This window comes from Vipera berus, assembly GCF_964194415.1.
Source record: "Vipera berus genome assembly, chromosome: W".
NCBI classification, from domain to species: Eukaryota; Metazoa; Chordata; class Lepidosauria; order Squamata; family Viperidae; genus Vipera; species Vipera berus.
This window is the reverse complement of record NC_138210.1, coordinates 57358743-57376412: the sequence shown is the minus strand read 5'-3', so window position 1 is coordinate 57376412 and position 17670 is coordinate 57358743. Positions and strand designations below refer to the sequence as shown.

Below are 17670 nucleotides of genomic sequence, written 5' to 3'. Positions count from 1 at the left end.
TTTAAAGTATACCTCTTCTCTATATAAATTCTCGCAATCTATATCAGCAAATTAAGAATGTAAGGTAATATTTTCTCAGGTCTCCTATAATCTCAAGTTAAATGACCAAAATTTAGACCAAAAGTAGACTAGCCTTTATTGAAAAGATTCAGCTGCATTTGCAATGGGTAAAAATTGTCCTGATGGCAACATGAAACTGAATTATGTGCCTTGTAAAATATCTGCAGAAGCTCTGCCCAAGTACGTGCTCTCAGCATGTTGAGGGCAATGCCCAGAACTGAACATTAATAGTAACAAAAACACTGTACTCCATCCAATGCCTGAAATTCTGGGCAAACAAATAATTCTTATTTGTACATGACTAAGTAAACCACAGTTTTCTGAATTAATCGAATTTTCTGGGCTAGCATAACTTAACCGGGTTAAACAAAAATGATAGCATAGACACAATATACTAAGCTTGGGTAAATTTTAACCATAAGTTGTTTTTTCAGATTTTGCCATGCTGTGAAAAACCCAATCTATTTAGTTAATTTATAGATTAGTATACTATGCAAACTCAGAAAATAGGTTAATTCCCTAACCAGATTTTGTAGATAGTATATGTCCAACCACTGGGTCACAAAGTAACCCTACTGAGTTTGCACAACAAATTGAGTTCAGCCTATTTATGTGTTATGTGAACCCTGCCACGACCAGAACCATCACCTGGACTCATAGATGTCCAGTAGATGCTGCAGTGAGGGGACTCACTTCATAATGTCATTGTGCAAATGTCATTATTTGTGTCAGTCATGTTATCGTGCAAATGGCCTATATAGCTTCTAAAGTGAAGCATGTGATGTCACTTGCTCAACCTACAAGTGACTGCAATAGGGACTAAGCTAAGGAAGTTGCACAAGGTCACACACACACACACACAGTGTGAACCAAGGTGTGGGCAGCCCTTCCTGTAGGCAAAACAAAAAGCTTGTCCTCAGATGAAATTCAATTTCCAATCCAGATGGTTTCTAAGGCATGCAAGTTATCTTATCTTTTGCTTTAGGCAGCAGAATATCTTGGGTCAAAAAGTCTAGATAGAGGTCCATTGACCCAAGTTCTATATTAAGGAAAGAAAAGTGGTGGTGTCCACTGGAGGGCAGTACAAGACAATGTCAGATCTGAATACTTTATGGACAGGAGACCATTGGTTCAGTTAACCAGGATCGTCAGTGTGGTGTGTTTTGTTTGTTTGTTTGTTTGTTTTTTTACAATCTAGATCACTTTGACAGCTTTAAGGTATGTGGATGCAACTCCTAGAATTCCCTCACCAGCAATTCTGGGAGTTGAAGTCCACATGTCTTAAAGTTGCTAAGGTTGAGAAACTTTGGTCTAAACACAAAGAACATTATTTATACGGAACTGAAGGTAGCTTGGATGAGAAAAATTTCTTATTGGGGTCAAATTCTGAAGCAGAAAACAAACTTGTCTGAATAGTCCTGAAAAGCAAAAACTCTTTTTTAATATTATAAAAAAGATTCTCTGTCTCAGCCAATGGTAGGCTTTACTTTATGCTGGTCTATGACTGTAATGAAGATTTCATTTGATTTGGTTAAGCTTTGTTCACGGAAACAACAAATTAAGGTGGCAAAACATTTCATTCTTGCCTTTTGTAAAAATGGAGCTTACGAATTCTGGAGTCCTCCACTTTTTAAAAGCATATTCGCCATGAAGAACCAGACAACATGGAGAAGGATTTCAATAGCACAATTCTATACATGTCTGTTTGTAAATAAATGCCACAGAGTTCTTTGAGATTGCCCCAAAGTAAACGACTTAAGTAATTTAAACCTCTCATAATATGGTAGTTTTGCATTACGCCTATAATATTGTATTATGTTTTGTAAAATGCTTTAAGAACATTTTCCTTGCCGTTTGGACCTTTTCTGTTGGACCTGCTTTTCCTAAGAAATATTTTTATTAATTCAGCAAGCAACTCCATCAGTTAAATTTCAAAATTATATTGCTAGACATAGTTACAATTACATTCAGATCATTGATCAGCTTTTGCTGGTATTTTTAATATCAGATTTGGCTTCTTATCTCCATTTATTGAGTAGAGATAGATGAGCATTAAAAAATAATCATTGGTTTATTCATTGTGATATGGTTACGTTGCAGAAAATCTTATTTTTTTTAGGAAACATGATTGAAGTACAATGTAAGCGGCAGAAGCCACATGCAATCATTTGAAGCAATTGGAATTGGAAGAGTGAAAATTTTCATCTGCATTTGTGTAAGTCTCTCTCATTTAGCATTTAAATATGATTTCTGAGGTTTAATTCCTGCAGTGACAAAATTGCTCTGTTGAGGAAAATCCAATTTCTCTCGGCTCAATCAGAAACAATTTTGGGATTCTCCTGTTCCCTTGACCCCATTTCCCCTTAAAATGTTCCCGGGTTTGCTTTTTTAAAAAATCAAGTCATTTGCCCACAGTTAGCCCAGGAGGGCTTCTTCAGTCTCTCACCCTCACTATTCTGCCCCCAAAATCCTTCCCAGCAATGCTATTTAAAAAACACAAACCTATGCCATACTAAAGCCATATATGAGACTCTGCTCAGTTGCCAGATACAATGTTCATAAGCTATTGCATATCGAGCTTACAGAAAGAAATATTGCTCGGGAGTGCAGGGGAAACCTGTATTTTCCGTTTTCCTCAGAAGTGGGTGATCATCAAGGGGATGCTTGGGATATGTCAGGATTGAAGAATGTGGGATGCAGATGGGGTGGAGGGTTTTTTTGTTCTGCTTCTAAGAGAGCCAGAGGCAGCATCCCAGTGCCTGTCCTCCTTTCATCTGACAAGGCACGGTAACCCTAGATGTCCCCATGCACCCCAGCTCGCTTTTCTACCAGCGCATTAAGTATCTCTCTCTCTCTCTTTCTCTCTCCCTCCCTCTCTCTCTCTCCCTCTCCCTCTCTCTCTCCTTGCCTGCCTCATCACATTTCCGAAGCATCACCAGCTGCCTGACAGTGTCCATACAAGGCAAAGCTGGTTGCTGGGCACTCTCCATTGCTCCATTGCCTTCTCTTCTTCAAGGAGATGGAGAGGTCACGGCTTCCCTAGGCAGGGAGGGGAACTCAAGGCCAGGCCAGACTAGGAGAAAGGTGGCAACAATTACCTACATCCCCAGAGGTGATGCTGAAATTGCTTGGCCATCAACATTTTTTTTTAAAAAAAGGAGCATAAACTATTCAGAGTTGCCGATGAGCTGCTAAGGCTCCTCAGAATTATTTCTTTGTTAAATTCTTCCCTGCAGACCTACAAGGAATTCGACTTGAACGCACTCTCTCTTTCTCTCTGGCTATACATATATATTACCAACTACTGAATTCCCTCCTAACATATATACTGTGATGCCAGTTAGCAGAGGCCAAATACACAAGTGACTGGCTACGTTTAAGAAGAAATTAGGGGAAATGCATCCCCCTCCTTATGCAATTCTTGAAGACACAAGAACATTGTGTCCTTCCTTGGCATTTGGTCACCGAGGCACATAAAAGGAGGTGATAAAATCATGAACGCCAGATGGGCCAGACAAGAGCTATTCAGTGTCCTAATTAAGAACGGGGCATCTATGTATAGAAAGTTTCTCTTTTTGAGTAATTAGCATGAGAAAATTTGTCATCTTCAAACCTTGCGTGTGAGATTCCCTGGGATCGCTGAGTGATAGCGGCTAGAGCTATGGTGTTAGGCAAGGTGAATCTTTGGCTGTGTTCTTGACAATGCCACCAAATCATCTCACACGGAGATTTATTGATCAAAACATATATTAGGATTATTTTTTTAATGAGCATGTTTTTAAGAATGTGAGGATCAACACAAAGTAGCATGACCAAGGAATCGGGCTTTCAGTATTAAAAAGAATGAGCGATTGAGAGATTCTCTGCAGACAGAGACATTCACCTCTACGTTTTTGGAAGCGATGACAAAATATTTTGTGCATCCACATGCACATATGCATTATTTTATTGCTATTTGAGCTGGAGCTGGAGTTTTAATTTTCCCTTGGATTTTTAACTCTCCAGGACAAATTGGGGTGGGATAGGACTGGCGGAGGGTGGGGTGGTGGGGTGCAGCGGGGGTGAGGGGGAAGTGGTCCTGTTTTAAAGGAAATGGTCCAAATAGAAGGGCTTTAGTTTCAAAAATGAGAAAGAGGGGCTTGTAATGGCCTACCAACTGTTGGCAGCCAGCAAATATTTCCTGTCCAGTTGCAATGATAAGATGTCTTGCATTCTGCTTAAATTAACAAATTAACAAATCCTTTCAAAGTTTACACTTAAATAAAGGTAAAGGTAAAGGTTCCCCCGCACATGCGTGCTAGTCGTTTCCAACTCTAGGGGCCGGTGCTCATCTCCATTTCAAAGCCGAAGAGCCAGCGCTTGTCCGAGGACGTCTCCGTGGTCATGTGGCCGGCATGACTAGACGCCAAAGGCGCACGGAACGCTGTTACCTTCCCACCGTAGTGGTCCCTATTTTTCTACTTGCATTTTTACGTGCTTTCGAACTGCTAAGTTGGCAGAAGCTGGGACGAGTAACAGGCGCTCACTCTGTTACGCGGCACTCGGGATTCGACCCGCCAAACTACCGACCTTCTGATCGACAAGCTCAGCGTCCTAACCCACTGAGCCACCGCATCCCTTATTATTACACTTAAATGCGTAGACTCAAAAGAGCAAAAACATTTCCCCCTCACACTTTATCCTATTTGCTGCACATAAGTGGGACAATAAGAATTTTATGTAAAGTCTGTTCTTTTTCTTTTCTTTTCTTTTCTTTTTCTTTTTGGCAATGCAGTGTTTCTCTTTTCTAGGCACCCAGAAGTAACCACTCTGGTCTCCTTTGTGTGAATGTGTGACAAAAAGGAAAGTAAGAAAGAGGCTACAAGATCTCGTGAGAGAGACTGCTCCATCACAAGGATGGATGGATGGATGGATGGCCTTTATATTTTGGAAACACTTGTGCAACTGGCCCCGAGAGTAAATGATCTCTGAATTAAATTAAATTAGAAAGAAGGAGAGGATGATCTGGCTGTTGGCCCAGCTCTGAGGGCAGCTGTTATCCAGTAAGTGCAGCTGAAGGGGATTCCTCACGGCTCTGCTTTCACTGCTCCACCTCCAGCTCGCACTCTCCATGGGGACTGTCTGTTCCCAAAACATCCCTCTCGCCTCTATTCCAGGGTCAAGACAGGGCAAGCCCAAGGCGTAAACAAGCCCCATGATGGAGCGGTCTTGTTCAGATGTTGCTGAAGCAGCATCTCCAGAACGTCCTGTGGATTTGAGGCTGAAGGAACACACTATCTAACCCAAACGAAAATAGCCACTCTTCTCCTGACTTGTGGGAAATAAGCTGTTCCGGTGTGACCCAACAGGGTGCTTCCTGGAGTGGCACACAAAATGGGGAGAGGTAGGTGCCACATCTGGATTGGGATTCTCGGCCTTGCACAAAGTGTCACTGGAAGGAGAGGCTGGCAAACGCAGACTTCTAAGTGTGTAGAGAAAACACTGGCTTCAAATGAGTTTTGCAGCAATATATGGTCACAGAGTGAAAAAAAATATAGAGTGGGTAGCCATTAATCCAATTTCTAACAAGAAGTATTTAGAAATAGACATTGTCAGAACGTTTCTTTTTCACATGCTAGAAATTCAAAACAAGGTTGCTTCCTTCAATTCAGCAGCTCCCAATCTTTTCTACACCCTGCACTCCTAGAGCACTTCTGATATATTCTCGCACCCCTTACAAAAGTTTGAAGTAACAGCAACGAATTATGCATATACACTATAATTTTGAAGACCCAAGTTTTCGCACCCCCTGGAATATCGTCTCACACACTCAGGGGGGGTGCGATCATCCCTGGCTGAGAACCCCTGCTTTAATTCATTCTTGGTTCATGTTCACTTAATTAATTTGATAAATTCTGAAATTTCCACGAGAGAATTATACCTCAATTTAACCTTATCTCCTGCAATAGAAGCATTCTTGCCTTCACTGAGGGTGTTTTCCTAGGACCAAGTTAAACTCTCTCTACCATCCTTAACTGCAGAAATAAATCAGCACAAAATTGCTGCTCAATCCTGCCAACCCTCAATCTGAATAAATTGCCTCTGTTTCAAATCACTGCGGCCACCTTATTTCCTTCCAGAGATAAAAAAAAACCAGACAAATTTGACATACCTAGAAGCTAATTTTGAATAACATTGGAATAAGAGTTAAATGCTAGTTCAATGCCAGTATACTAAGGATTATTTAAACCGGCCTTCTTTATGCATTGGGAACAAAATGACGACCACATCATCAGGGTATTTTGTGTCCTGGTTAGGTGCAAGTGGGAATGACCTTTATTTCTTTCAGGTCTCAGAGAATGATGTCTTCTTTGCCACATATTCCAACTATAGTTCTCCTGCTTATCTAAGAATGGGTTGATCTCTGCTCAGTGCTAAATATCTTTGCAACTCAATTGTTTTAACAAAATAATGCTTCTTTATCACTATTCAATCTTTGGTCCAACACTGTTCAGGTTGAGACAGCCTGTGCAATCAATGTAATACAGGAATGCTGTGTCAGTGTCGACAATTGCTTCAGCGTAACAAACGCAAAAGCATTTTTAAATCCTCAGGTGGAGATTGGAGACGAGAATCTTGGCAACTGCTCTTTAGAGAGGAGTATAGCTGTTGATGTTTGTTACTAGAGAATCATACTATCCTTTTCTAGAGAATATATATCCTCTAGAAAAGAAACAGTAGAGAATGCTGGGACATCCCTTCAACTTAATTGACCTTGGCCCTACTCTATCAAGGAGTAGGCATCCCAGTGAAAGGAGAATGCCGTCTTCTAGAGCCCTCGCTCCAGAAATATCTAAGCATTTTGAATGTCACTGCTAATGGTATCTGGCATCTTCAGTGGCCTCATATCTAATAGCTTCAGTTGGGAGCTTGAGCTACTTAGGGATTCAAAGATTATGGAAGAGAACTTGTGGTATCCAAACTGACTCTAGTACTCACTCTATGTTTAGTCTTCTTTGCCCTGGGGAATCCCCATGACCTTTAATGCTTCCACACACTCCCAACCTGACACTTACCTGACACCTCTGCAATGTCTCCAGGGACCATCTCTTTGGCCTTTATTCTCTGTACCGCCTTCCTGTCAGATCGATAGACCTTTCCCATTTCAGGTTCATACTCCTTTAAGGCCTCAATGGCATTCTCAGCATTTCGTTCCTGCAAGGAGAAGGGCCCCCATTCAGACTTAAGATGCCCTATTGTTGCTTTTAATTACAGCTCGCCCCCCCCCCAGCAGAGGGAAGCACCATTCTATTCCATTCCATTCCCCCCATGCAAGAAAGCCAGCGGAAACAGGTGTGACCCAGGCACGGAGTAAGGAACCCAAACTCCTATTCCGTTAAGCCTTGAAATTTTGACACACACACACACCCCTGCAATTTGCGGAAAGCACTTTCATGCTCTCGGAGACTGACTAGGTTGCAGCGCAGCCATCTCCTAACAGTAACCATCAGTAGCGATAACATTCATAAGGCACATCTGAAGAACAAAATGTAGTAAGCCACACTGTAGTGCATTTAGAGCATCGTAGAGGGAACTTGGCAGTGCTTTTTTTGTAAAAGAAAAAGGTGCCGGAACTCACATATGTCATACAACCTGCCTTGCCTACCCTACAAGGTTCCATCCAAAAAAGGTGCCGGAACTCTGTTCTGAGCATTCTATGACAAAAAAAGCCCTGGAACTTGGCATGCTAAAGAGGGCTTCACAGGTTACACTAAACCACAATGTGATTTACTCAGGCTGGGAGTGGTTTGTGAGCTTACCCATTAGGCTTCAAAGCCGGCAACTTTACCAGGTGTGGATTTCAAGTCCCTGTGAGTTGAAGTCCACGCATCTTAAAGTTGCCAAGTTTGAAAAATACTGCTTTAAAGCATGGTTTGCTTCTTTATTTATTGGGCTTATCTACCATCTTTCATTCATGGGTCCAAAGGGCTCCCTCCTAATTTTTCCCACAAAACAACTTCCTGAGATAGGTTAGTTAACTAGAGAATTGGTCTAAAAAGTGCATAGGCAGCTTCTGTAGTTGAGGGGAGGACTAGATTCTCCTGATGCCAGTACAACACCTGAATTAGTCCTAGGGATCTGGATTTGAAGGGGCAAAGGGGATTTGAGATGTATGGAGCACTTCTATTTTACCCATTAGTGTCTTGCAACAGAAGAGATGCCTTTTTCCTGGGCTTGTGGTTGTCTGGTGTTTTTTTTCCTGTGCAATCCCAGGAAAAGAGGCATTTTATTTAAAAACAGCTGACGGATACATGTGCATTCACACATGCTTCAAATCACCTGGTCCTCTGGAATCTGGATTACCCTCACAGACCTACATTCCCCCCAAACCATAACGAAACAAAACATGAATAGTTTGTTTACCTGCCATACTCCAACAATTGCGTTGGCAATCAGGATCAATAGGATGACAAATGGTTCCACAAAAGCGGTGACAGTTTCTTCGCCCTCTTCAAACCATGCCAGCACCTGTGGGGAAAAAAACCCAGATATGCACAGTGGTGGAGGGGAGGAGAGAGAGAATTTGGTTACTCTTCCACTTCTCTCTTGCTCAGATACGGTCCTTGTTCGTTTTTCAGTCAGGAATCCTAAATCCCAGCCCCACTTCTCTTTTCTCCTTCTGAAATCCCATTTACTTTTTAAATTCTCCTTGAACCTGCCATCTGAAAACAGCGGAAGCCAGCCTGTGTTTTGCCTCTCCACAAAAATGAAGCTTGTCAGTCAATCTCCATGAAACCTGATAGCACCAGCACAAAAGGGCTCCCGTTGCTCGGGAGGAGAAGGGTGTGTGCAAACACATGGATGCTGCGCAATTGTGCAGGCAGGTGCAAGTGTGTAACTGTGCACAGCTTCAGATGTGAAAGGAAGGTGTGTGTTGCACACAAGTGGAATGAAGCATCTGTACAAGGTTTCACACTGCCCCCTGCTGGACAGAGCTGTGTCTGACAGGAGGAACAGAGCATGGTGCAAATACATACCTCATGCTGTTTGATATACTAGTAAAGGTAAAGGTTCCCCCGCACATGCGTGCTAGTCATTTCCGACTAGAGGGGGCATAATTGTTGGAAGGATTATAGTCGATTAACAATACAAATGTGCTTTGTAATGCTTGATTGTTTCTCAGAGTTATCTCCAAAGACTTTATCAGATTTCCTTCTCTTTGTTTGCAGGTCCAAATTCAGCACTTAAAATCCAAAACAAGCCTGCCTCTTACTGTCTTCATTCTAACTGACTGCAATCCTAAAAATCAGAAGCGCTATGAATGTTCCCAATCTAGTTTCTATTTAAGCTTCAGGTGTGTAAAAAAAAAACAGACAGAGGAAAGGTGGTAACACTAAAGACAATGTTCTTTCAACAACTGCCAAAGAGATAAGTGTAGATGTGAACAAAAGAGAAAATGAATCTTGTTTAGTGCCGGTTGAACATCCTCAGAAGTGTGTTTTGCAATCATCCTCTGAGAAAGAAGAATTCAACCAAAGCTGTATAGCAGCCTTCCCAAGCCACAGAAATTCTGAAACTTGTAGCCAAGCATATCTCGAATGCAACCGCCACGGTGAAGACAGTGCTATTTCCAATGTAATCTTAATTTTATTTATACTGTCTGTCCTATTTTTCAGCGACAGAACAATCCCAAAGCAGATAGTTCTTTCCTGTGTTCAGAAGCCTCATAATACTTGTCTCCTACAGAGCTCCATAGGAGAAAGGAAAAATGGAAATGGACTGAACAGTTTGGTTGATTGGCTTTTTGATCAAGAAAGCACCAATATTCCTGGGCTGCCTGGACATGAAATATTGAACCACGGCTACATGAGAACCACACTGTAAATTATGACCTTTTCTGAAACCTGCTGCTGAGCCTGGCCATGTGCTCTTGAAAGATCTAGTAACACAATCTGAGGAGGTTGCATCTCAAGTGTCAAGAAACTAGGCAGAAGCACAACAGGCTATGATGTGCTTCTGGGTGCTGAAACAAGCAAAATCTCAGCTTCTCGTGCTTAGGTTTGCTATATTATAGAAATGGCAAGGAGTCTATGGTTCCTCCGAACCTGAGAGCATTCATTTTTATACAGGAATGTGCAGATCAGGTGATCTCTATATTCTTTTTCTGGACTGAGTCCATGTATTCATTGTAGTAGAAGCTCAATTATAATTTAAACTGACTGAAGAACTGTGCGCTGGCCAAATTGACTTCTTTGATCAGAGAAAACACAGTATCGACATATATTGCTACCTGGAAATCCCTAAGGACTTTTGGCATAAAAGAAAAAAAAAGAGCTTATGATTATGGTTTTGATGATTAGACTGAATCGATTATAGGAAGAAGTTCACGTTTTAACTATAGAATAAAAGGTAAATTTATAACTGTACTTATAACTTCTGTAAAGAAGCCGCTTCTTTGCATCTTCTTTCTTTCTTTTCTCTTTGTCTTTTCCTTTTTTCCTTTCCTTTTCCTTTTTTCCATCCTTTTCCTACATTTTTAGTTTTTTTTCTGATTTCTTTCTCTTTTTTCTTCTTCTTTTATGTGAATCGGTATTAGTTTTTAGTTTATATTGGTTTTAGCCTCCTTTTAAAAACTTTTTATAAAATTATGTATTAAAAAAGAAAAAAAACAGTGCACATTTAGAAGACAAACTGATTCTCAGATTGTTTTCTGGGATTTTGCTCAGAAGGAAACAGTTTTGTGAATTTACAGTAAGAAATTGGCAAGAAACCCGACGGGCTAAACCAGATTGCATCGTCATTATTCTCTCAGGGGAAGCTAAGTGTAAATGTCATTAAATAAATACCTGTGAAATATATAAAAATGGCCAAATAAAATATGGTGCCTGCATTTAGCACGAAGGAGTCAAAATAGATTGCTGAACAAATACGTTAGCTCAATATGTTTCCTAATTTGTTCTGCAGAAGGAAGCCCGTTTTTAGCTCTGAGAAAGAGGAACGGAATGGATTAATCCTGATTGGATTAAACATCTATAAACACCCCAAATCTTGAAAAATAATTGATGAAGAAAAAAACACATTGAAGATGCTCAAATGCAAAGTTTTCATTTATTCGTGTTACCTGTCTTGCCAGTGAAAATAATTTCAGCTCTGAATCCCGACTCAAATTATGCGCTTTGTTCATCCCTACACGTAGGGTGAAAGGGAATTACTGTATTAAATATGGCATGTTATTTCTTCCCATACAGCCAATTCACTAATTTGTTGATTCTCATTACCAGTAAAAGGGAATATTTATAGCTCAGGGTTGAAGGGTCCCTGTTGCTCTCTGAGCTTGGTGGTTTCCTTGTAGACATTTCATTGCCCAACTAGGCAACATCATAAATGAAAGTGAGTGTGGGGTTTGTTCCCTGTTTATATACAGTAGCTTACCCACAGCAGTTATAAACAGGGGACGAACCCCGCAATCACTCTCGCCGATGACGTTGCCTAGTTGGGTAATGAATTGTCTACAAGTTCAGACAGCACTAAGGACTCCGCTCATTGCTAACCAATCTATCTAAAATTAGTCCAATAACTGCAGCTCTGTTCTTTTCGTTCCAATGTAATGGAAGTTGGTGTGTTCCTAACACAGGATGGCATCCCCAGAGAGCAGGCTTGCAGACATCACTTGCCCACGACACAGCTTCTTTCCCATTCTGCCCCCAAATGGCTGCTTCTCCTCTTCAGCCCTGTGTGGATTTCCCCAAGTTCCCTCCGTTACAAGGCCAGTGTCACTTACGAAAGAAATGCAGGCTGCGAGCAGGAGAATTCGCACAAGCAAGTCTTCAAATTGTTCCACCACCAGCTCCCATATAGTTTTGCCTGAGAAGCAAGAAAGGATGGGGTGAAAGGCACAAAGGAGACACAGACTGCAGAGATGGGGTGGGGGAAAATCAGCCTGCCTCCCCCCCCACCCCCAAATCAAGAAAGCAATAGGCTGCAAGGAAAGAGAGAAGGGACAGCGGGCCTGCAGGTATCTAGGATAGATTTTTCAACAAGTTCCAGCAGGCACGCTTGGAAAAATGGTAGGTTCTTCTATGCAAGTCTAGCTGTGTGTTAACAGAAAGTCCAAAACAATCATTAATATGGAGAAATGGCAAGTTATACAACCGACTTTGTTCTCCTGCCTCTTCTCAACTGATCTATCTTCCAAAAAGAGATCTTTGTTTCATCCAAAAAATGTCGGGTGTGTGTGTGTGTGTGAGAGAGAGAGAGGTTTCTTCCAGCTACCAAGCAGTCTCCATTATTTGGCCAACAGCATTTCAAAGAACCATCTTTTATCCCAGATATGCCTCTTAGAGCATTGAATTCGTTCTAAGGACCCAAGAAAAGGAAATTGAGTGCTCGGGTGATTCTTGGCAGATCAGAACATGGCTATGGATACTGTTTGGTAGAGGCAGAATTTGGTATCTGATTGGTCAAAGGAAGAGCTTCATGCCTCTGCCTTATGATGGAACTTGATGGAAATGATTGGGACAAACCACATGGCAATTCACAGGTTAACCCAAGATTTTATTTCTAAACAGAAAGTTTGAGGCCCCATCTGAAGACCCAATTGCCACTGAATCAGTTTTATAGTCTGGAGAAGTCATTTGGGCCATGCTAATTCAAGGTTGAGGGGGTTTTCTTAATACTTCCAATTGCTTATGCGCAGTCTTTCTTAGGACTCACCTTCTTCAGCTGGAAGTTCTGGGGTTCAGAGACAGCATGTTGGGAGAGGAAAAGAAAGGAAGAGAGAGAAATAAAAGCTGGTTAGGGTTATTGCTAGTGTGATTTTTGCTGAGCAAAGGTGGCAACAGAGAAAAGATATACTGTAGGCTAAACTATTTTGGATTTACAGAGAAGCTGGTCCCGCACACGGAGTTGAAAGTTAATTTTCAGTGTCATATGTCATAACTCCACAGTTAGAAAGAAAGAGTTGTATCATCATGCGTTTAGGGAATGATTGGGAGTTGGATATGGACATCCCTGCAGAAATGAGTAAGCCTTTTATTGATTTCAATTTGTAAACCATGGGCCTACGTGACTGCAAAATTAATTTGTGCATAGGAAATCCTTGGAGGTAGGACTTCACAAAGAGATAGGGAGGAACAGACTGGGGTCATTTAGAGAAGTTACAAACTCATGCATGTACCACAAAATAGCACAGTCACACATTTCCAATCCTCCCTGATCGAATTCTTGTCATAATCCTACTGAGGAGCCCAGAACTTTTGACCTTTCCCCATATATTTGAGGGACATTATAAAATTAGGAAATCAGACTGTCCTCTCAATCATCTGCATCTTTGGCAGCATGATATGCCCACCCCTAACAAAACAAGCCTCTCCAGATCCACCTGCTCACACGGCATCACAACCAACAAACAATTACATTTTTTCCCCCTCAAAGACATCTCTTCTCAAATCTACTCAGCATCTAACTAGCTCACTTCACTGGCTGTGTAATATCAGTACTCTCTTTTGTTTCGACTTCCCGGCTGCTCCTACAAGTTGCCCATCAGCAATTTTGATATCTCGTTCATACCAAAGGGAATTTACTGAGTTATTCTTAGCAAAGCAGCAGCAGCTGCCCTGTCCCCAGCATGGCTACCTTCCCCCCCACCAACTTTGCAATCGTCAATTTTCCCTCTTGTGCTTTTCTTTTACCTTCATTCTTATCTCCCTTCCGTGGCCAAACTTTAGACTCTGCTAGGCCATCTCTATCATCTCCTTTCTGCTTTCCAATAATTACGTAACCATTTTTCTTTGGTAATAGTGGTTTCCTCCTATCGCTTCTATCCTTCCTTACATTTTAGAATCCATGTCCATCGCTGTGCATCTCTAGTTTGATAACTTTTGCTCGCCTTTCTTTTCTTCTCGTATCTATGTTGCTCTGCACATCTTTTCAAGCTCTCTGGCTCTCCATTTCCCCTGCCTTCTTGCATCCTGGCACCTGGCCAAATGGGTACCAAAAGGGCTGTAATTTTAGAAAGCACTCACCATTGGGTCCATATTTTTCCATATTCTTCTTCACCTGCTCAGGAGAGAGGCCTGTGTGTTCACTTACTCCAAAGTAAGCCAGGCACTCTTCCGATGTTTTGGCATGGGCGTTTTCCATGTTTGCCCTACTGCACCTGTCCCCTTGTCGTCTTTAAAGCTGCTTCACTTCTTCCGGCTTGGCCTGCTTCTGCTGTTCCCCTGCTGTATGTTCAGTGGAGTGTCACTCGTGCCCCCTGTTGAGTTTCTCCTCTTTCTCAGCAGACCATGGTCCTTGGAGCACGGTATCCAACGATGGAGGGAAAGCCCGATGACCTGTCCTTGCACAGAAGCCTTCACCAAACTCTGAGGCTGGCACACGTCCTTATGAGGCAGCCAGAGGACCAGATCCTCGGACATTCTCCGTGGGCCCCCATTGGGTGACCAATGCTGACATCACTTCATCCACCAACTCACATATGGCCTTCTGCGGAGAGGAGGTATTTTTGCTGACTTGAAGGGAGAAGCCAGGAGGATGGTTGGCTTGGGGTGGGGGGAGGAGGAGAGAGGAGGCCGAGTGTCCACAGACCCATGTGTCACTCAAATGCTTGCCTGTTCCTTTCAAGAGATCTCACCCTAGCCTCCCCCTCCTGCCTCCTACAGATTTAGGGTTTATTTCTGTCACTTGTCGTCTGCAATGAAGATACACAGAGAAGTGGGCTGCCCTCGTTCCCATATATGCAACTAAATCAATCTGTTTGCCATGTCTGTCTCATTTGCATAGGCTTTAAGTATTATTTAATAATCCACACATGTGCATTTACATATGTATCGTAGGCATAGATTTTTAGGTGTTTTTTTTTTAAAAAAATCACTCTTTTTTCACTCCATTAAATTTTTCTTTGTTGGATCTATCATCCCTCTCTCTCTCAATTTGCAATCTCTGACAGCAACCAAACAGATGACCAAGAGAAATTCACAAGCTGAAGATGTCCTGTCACTTGTCTTTGGTATCTGCTACTAGCTCTAAACATGATTTTTGCACTTCTAGTTATCATGGCTTATGGTCACAATTCCATGACCAGTTGCTGCTTTTACAAGCCCTTTAATGTGCATTCTATTGCAATTTATTGCAGCAACTGACTCTTTGATGTCGGTTTTTTTATTATACATTGTACAAAAGTTTAATATACTTATTTGATTTTAAAACAAATATGGGTTTTATTTATTTGATTGTGTAGAATGATGAAGCAAGGCATCCAATAAATTCAAATTATGTGTTCCATTACTTCAAATACAGAGAAATTATGGGTGCATGCAAGTATGTAGTACTTCAGCACTGTACATTTTCTTTACAATCATAAATGTTGTTATTGCTTTTACTGACTGCAGTCAGAAGGAAGATCATATTTAAAATAGACCCACTAAAATTAAAATACAAAGACCAATTTATACTAATGTAAATCCCATAAAAAATTGACCCATCCTGGTATTTTTGTGTATGTCCCACTCACAGTGCAAGGTTATAAATACCAATTCATAAATATAGTGCATTCAGAAAGTATTCAGACCCCCTTCACTTTTGTCAATTTTGTTATGCTATAGCCTGATTCTACAGTTGTTGAAATTCATTTTTTTCTCTTTAATCTACACTCAGTACCCCATTATGACAAAGTGAAAACACAAGTTTAGAAATGTCTGTAAATTTATTAAAAAGAAAAAAAACTGAAATATCACATTGGCGTAAGTATTCAGATCCTTCACTCAGTTCTTGGTTGAAGCACTTTTGGCAGTAATTACAGCCTTGAGTCTTTTAGGGTATGACATGGCACATCTGAATTTGGGGGATTTTCTGCCATTCTTCATTGAGAATCCTCTCAAGCTCAGTCAGGTTGGATGGTAACCATCAGTGGACAGCCATTTTCAAGTCCCTTCAGAGATGTTTAATAGGGGCTCTGGCTCCGGCTGGGCCACTCTAGGAAATTCAAAGAGTTGTCCCCAAGCCACTTCTGTGTTGTCTTGGCTGTGTGATTGTCATGTTGGAAAGTGAGCCTTCAGCACAGTCTGAGGTCCTGAGCACTGTGGAACAAGTTTTCATTGAGGATATCTCTGTACTTTGCTCCATTCAGCTTTTCCTCAACCCTAACCATTCTCCCAGTCCCTGCTGCTGAAAAAACCCCACAGCATGACGCTGCAACCACCGTACTTCACTGTTGGGATGATATTAGGCAGGTGATGAGCGGTGCCAGACATAAAGTTTAGAATTGAAGCAAAACAGTACAATCTTGGTTTTATCAGACCAGAGAATCTTGTTCTTCACAGTCTGAGAGTCCTTCAGTTGCTTTTTTTCCAAACTTGAAGTGGGCTTTCATGTGTTTTGCACCAAGGAGAGGCTTCTGTCTAGCCACTCTGCCATAAAGCCCAGATCAGTGGAGGGCTGCAGTGATGGTTGTCCTTCTGGAACTCTGTTCCATCTCCACACAGGATCTCTAGAACTTAGTCAGAGTGACCATCAGGTTCTTGGCCACCTCTCTTACTAAGGCCCTTCTCCCTGGTTGCTCACTTTGACCAGGTGACCAGCTCTTGGAAGAGTCCTGGTTGTGCCAAACTTTTTCCATTTGAGAGTTATGGAGGCCACTGTGCTCTTAGGAACATTCACTGCAGCAGAAATTTTGTTGTAGCCTTCCGCAGATCCATGCCTTGTAATAATTCTGTCTCTGAGCAATGCAGACAGTTCCTTTGACCTCATGGCTTTTGCTCTGCTACAGTATGCATTGTCAGCTCTGAGGCCTTCATAGAGAGGTATGTGCCTTTCCAAATCATGTCCAATCAATTCAATTTACCACAGGTAGACTCCAATCAAGGCATAGAAACATATCAGCAATGATCAAGAGAAATGGGGGGTACTGGAGCTAAATTTCAAGTATTTTTGCAAAAGGTCTGAATACTTATGCCAATTTGATATTTCTGTTTTTTCTTTTTAATAAATTTACAGACATTTCTAATCTTCTGTTTTCACTTTGTGAAAACAGGGTACTGAATGTAGATTAACAAGAAAAAATGAATTTCAAAACTATAGAATCAGGCTGCAGCATAAGAAAATTGACAAAAGTGAAGGGGGTCTGAATACTTTCTGAATGCACAGTAAATGTCTTTTGCTTCAAGAAAATGTATTATTCAAAATTAACAGAAGATTGCATTCATAACTGATTAGACATGGTAAATTACTTTTTGATCAAAATGGACAGATTTTACTTACTTCAAACTTTATTTGGGATCCAAACATTTTCCATATCAGTATGAATATTTGTAAGGGTATCCCACCAGGCTCAAGGTTGACTCAGCCTTCCATCCTTCCGAGGTAGGTAAAATGAGGACCCAGATTGTTGGGGGCAATAAGCTGACTTTGTAATAATGCCACTTGGGGGGGGGTGAAAGCCCTAATAAGCAGGCATATACATAGAATGAAGGCTATTGCTAAGCACATTGATTTGTGCTTAGATTGTAAGCCGCCCTGAGTCTTCGGAGAAGGGCGGGATATAAATGGGATTAAATAAAAAATAAATAAAAATAAATAAAAATACTATATCCACTATAAATGGATATATATGCTGAAATAGTAAGCTATCAT

General features: G+C 41.3%; 1 protein-coding gene across 2 annotated transcripts in view; it reads right to left on the bottom strand.

Annotated features, from left to right (window-relative positions):
• The window catches only part of LOC308676604 (sarcoplasmic/endoplasmic reticulum calcium ATPase 1), a 44613-nt gene extending 30208 nt beyond the window's left edge, over positions 1-14405 (bottom strand). For both annotated transcript variants that reach the window (XM_081342510.1, XM_081342509.1), the window contains exons 1-5: positions 14064-14405; positions 12754-12771; positions 11822-11904; positions 8464-8568; positions 7116-7254 (exon numbers count right to left, since the gene is read on the bottom strand). In XM_081342510.1, the coding sequence (XP_081198636.1) occupies positions 7116-7254; positions 8464-8568; positions 11822-11904; positions 12754-12771; positions 14064-14181 (463 nt within the window). In that variant the 5' untranslated portion in view covers positions 14182-14405. The remainder of the gene's footprint in view (positions 1-7115; positions 7255-8463; positions 8569-11821; positions 11905-12753; positions 12772-14063) is intronic.
• Positions 14406-17670: the final 3265 nt, after the last annotated feature.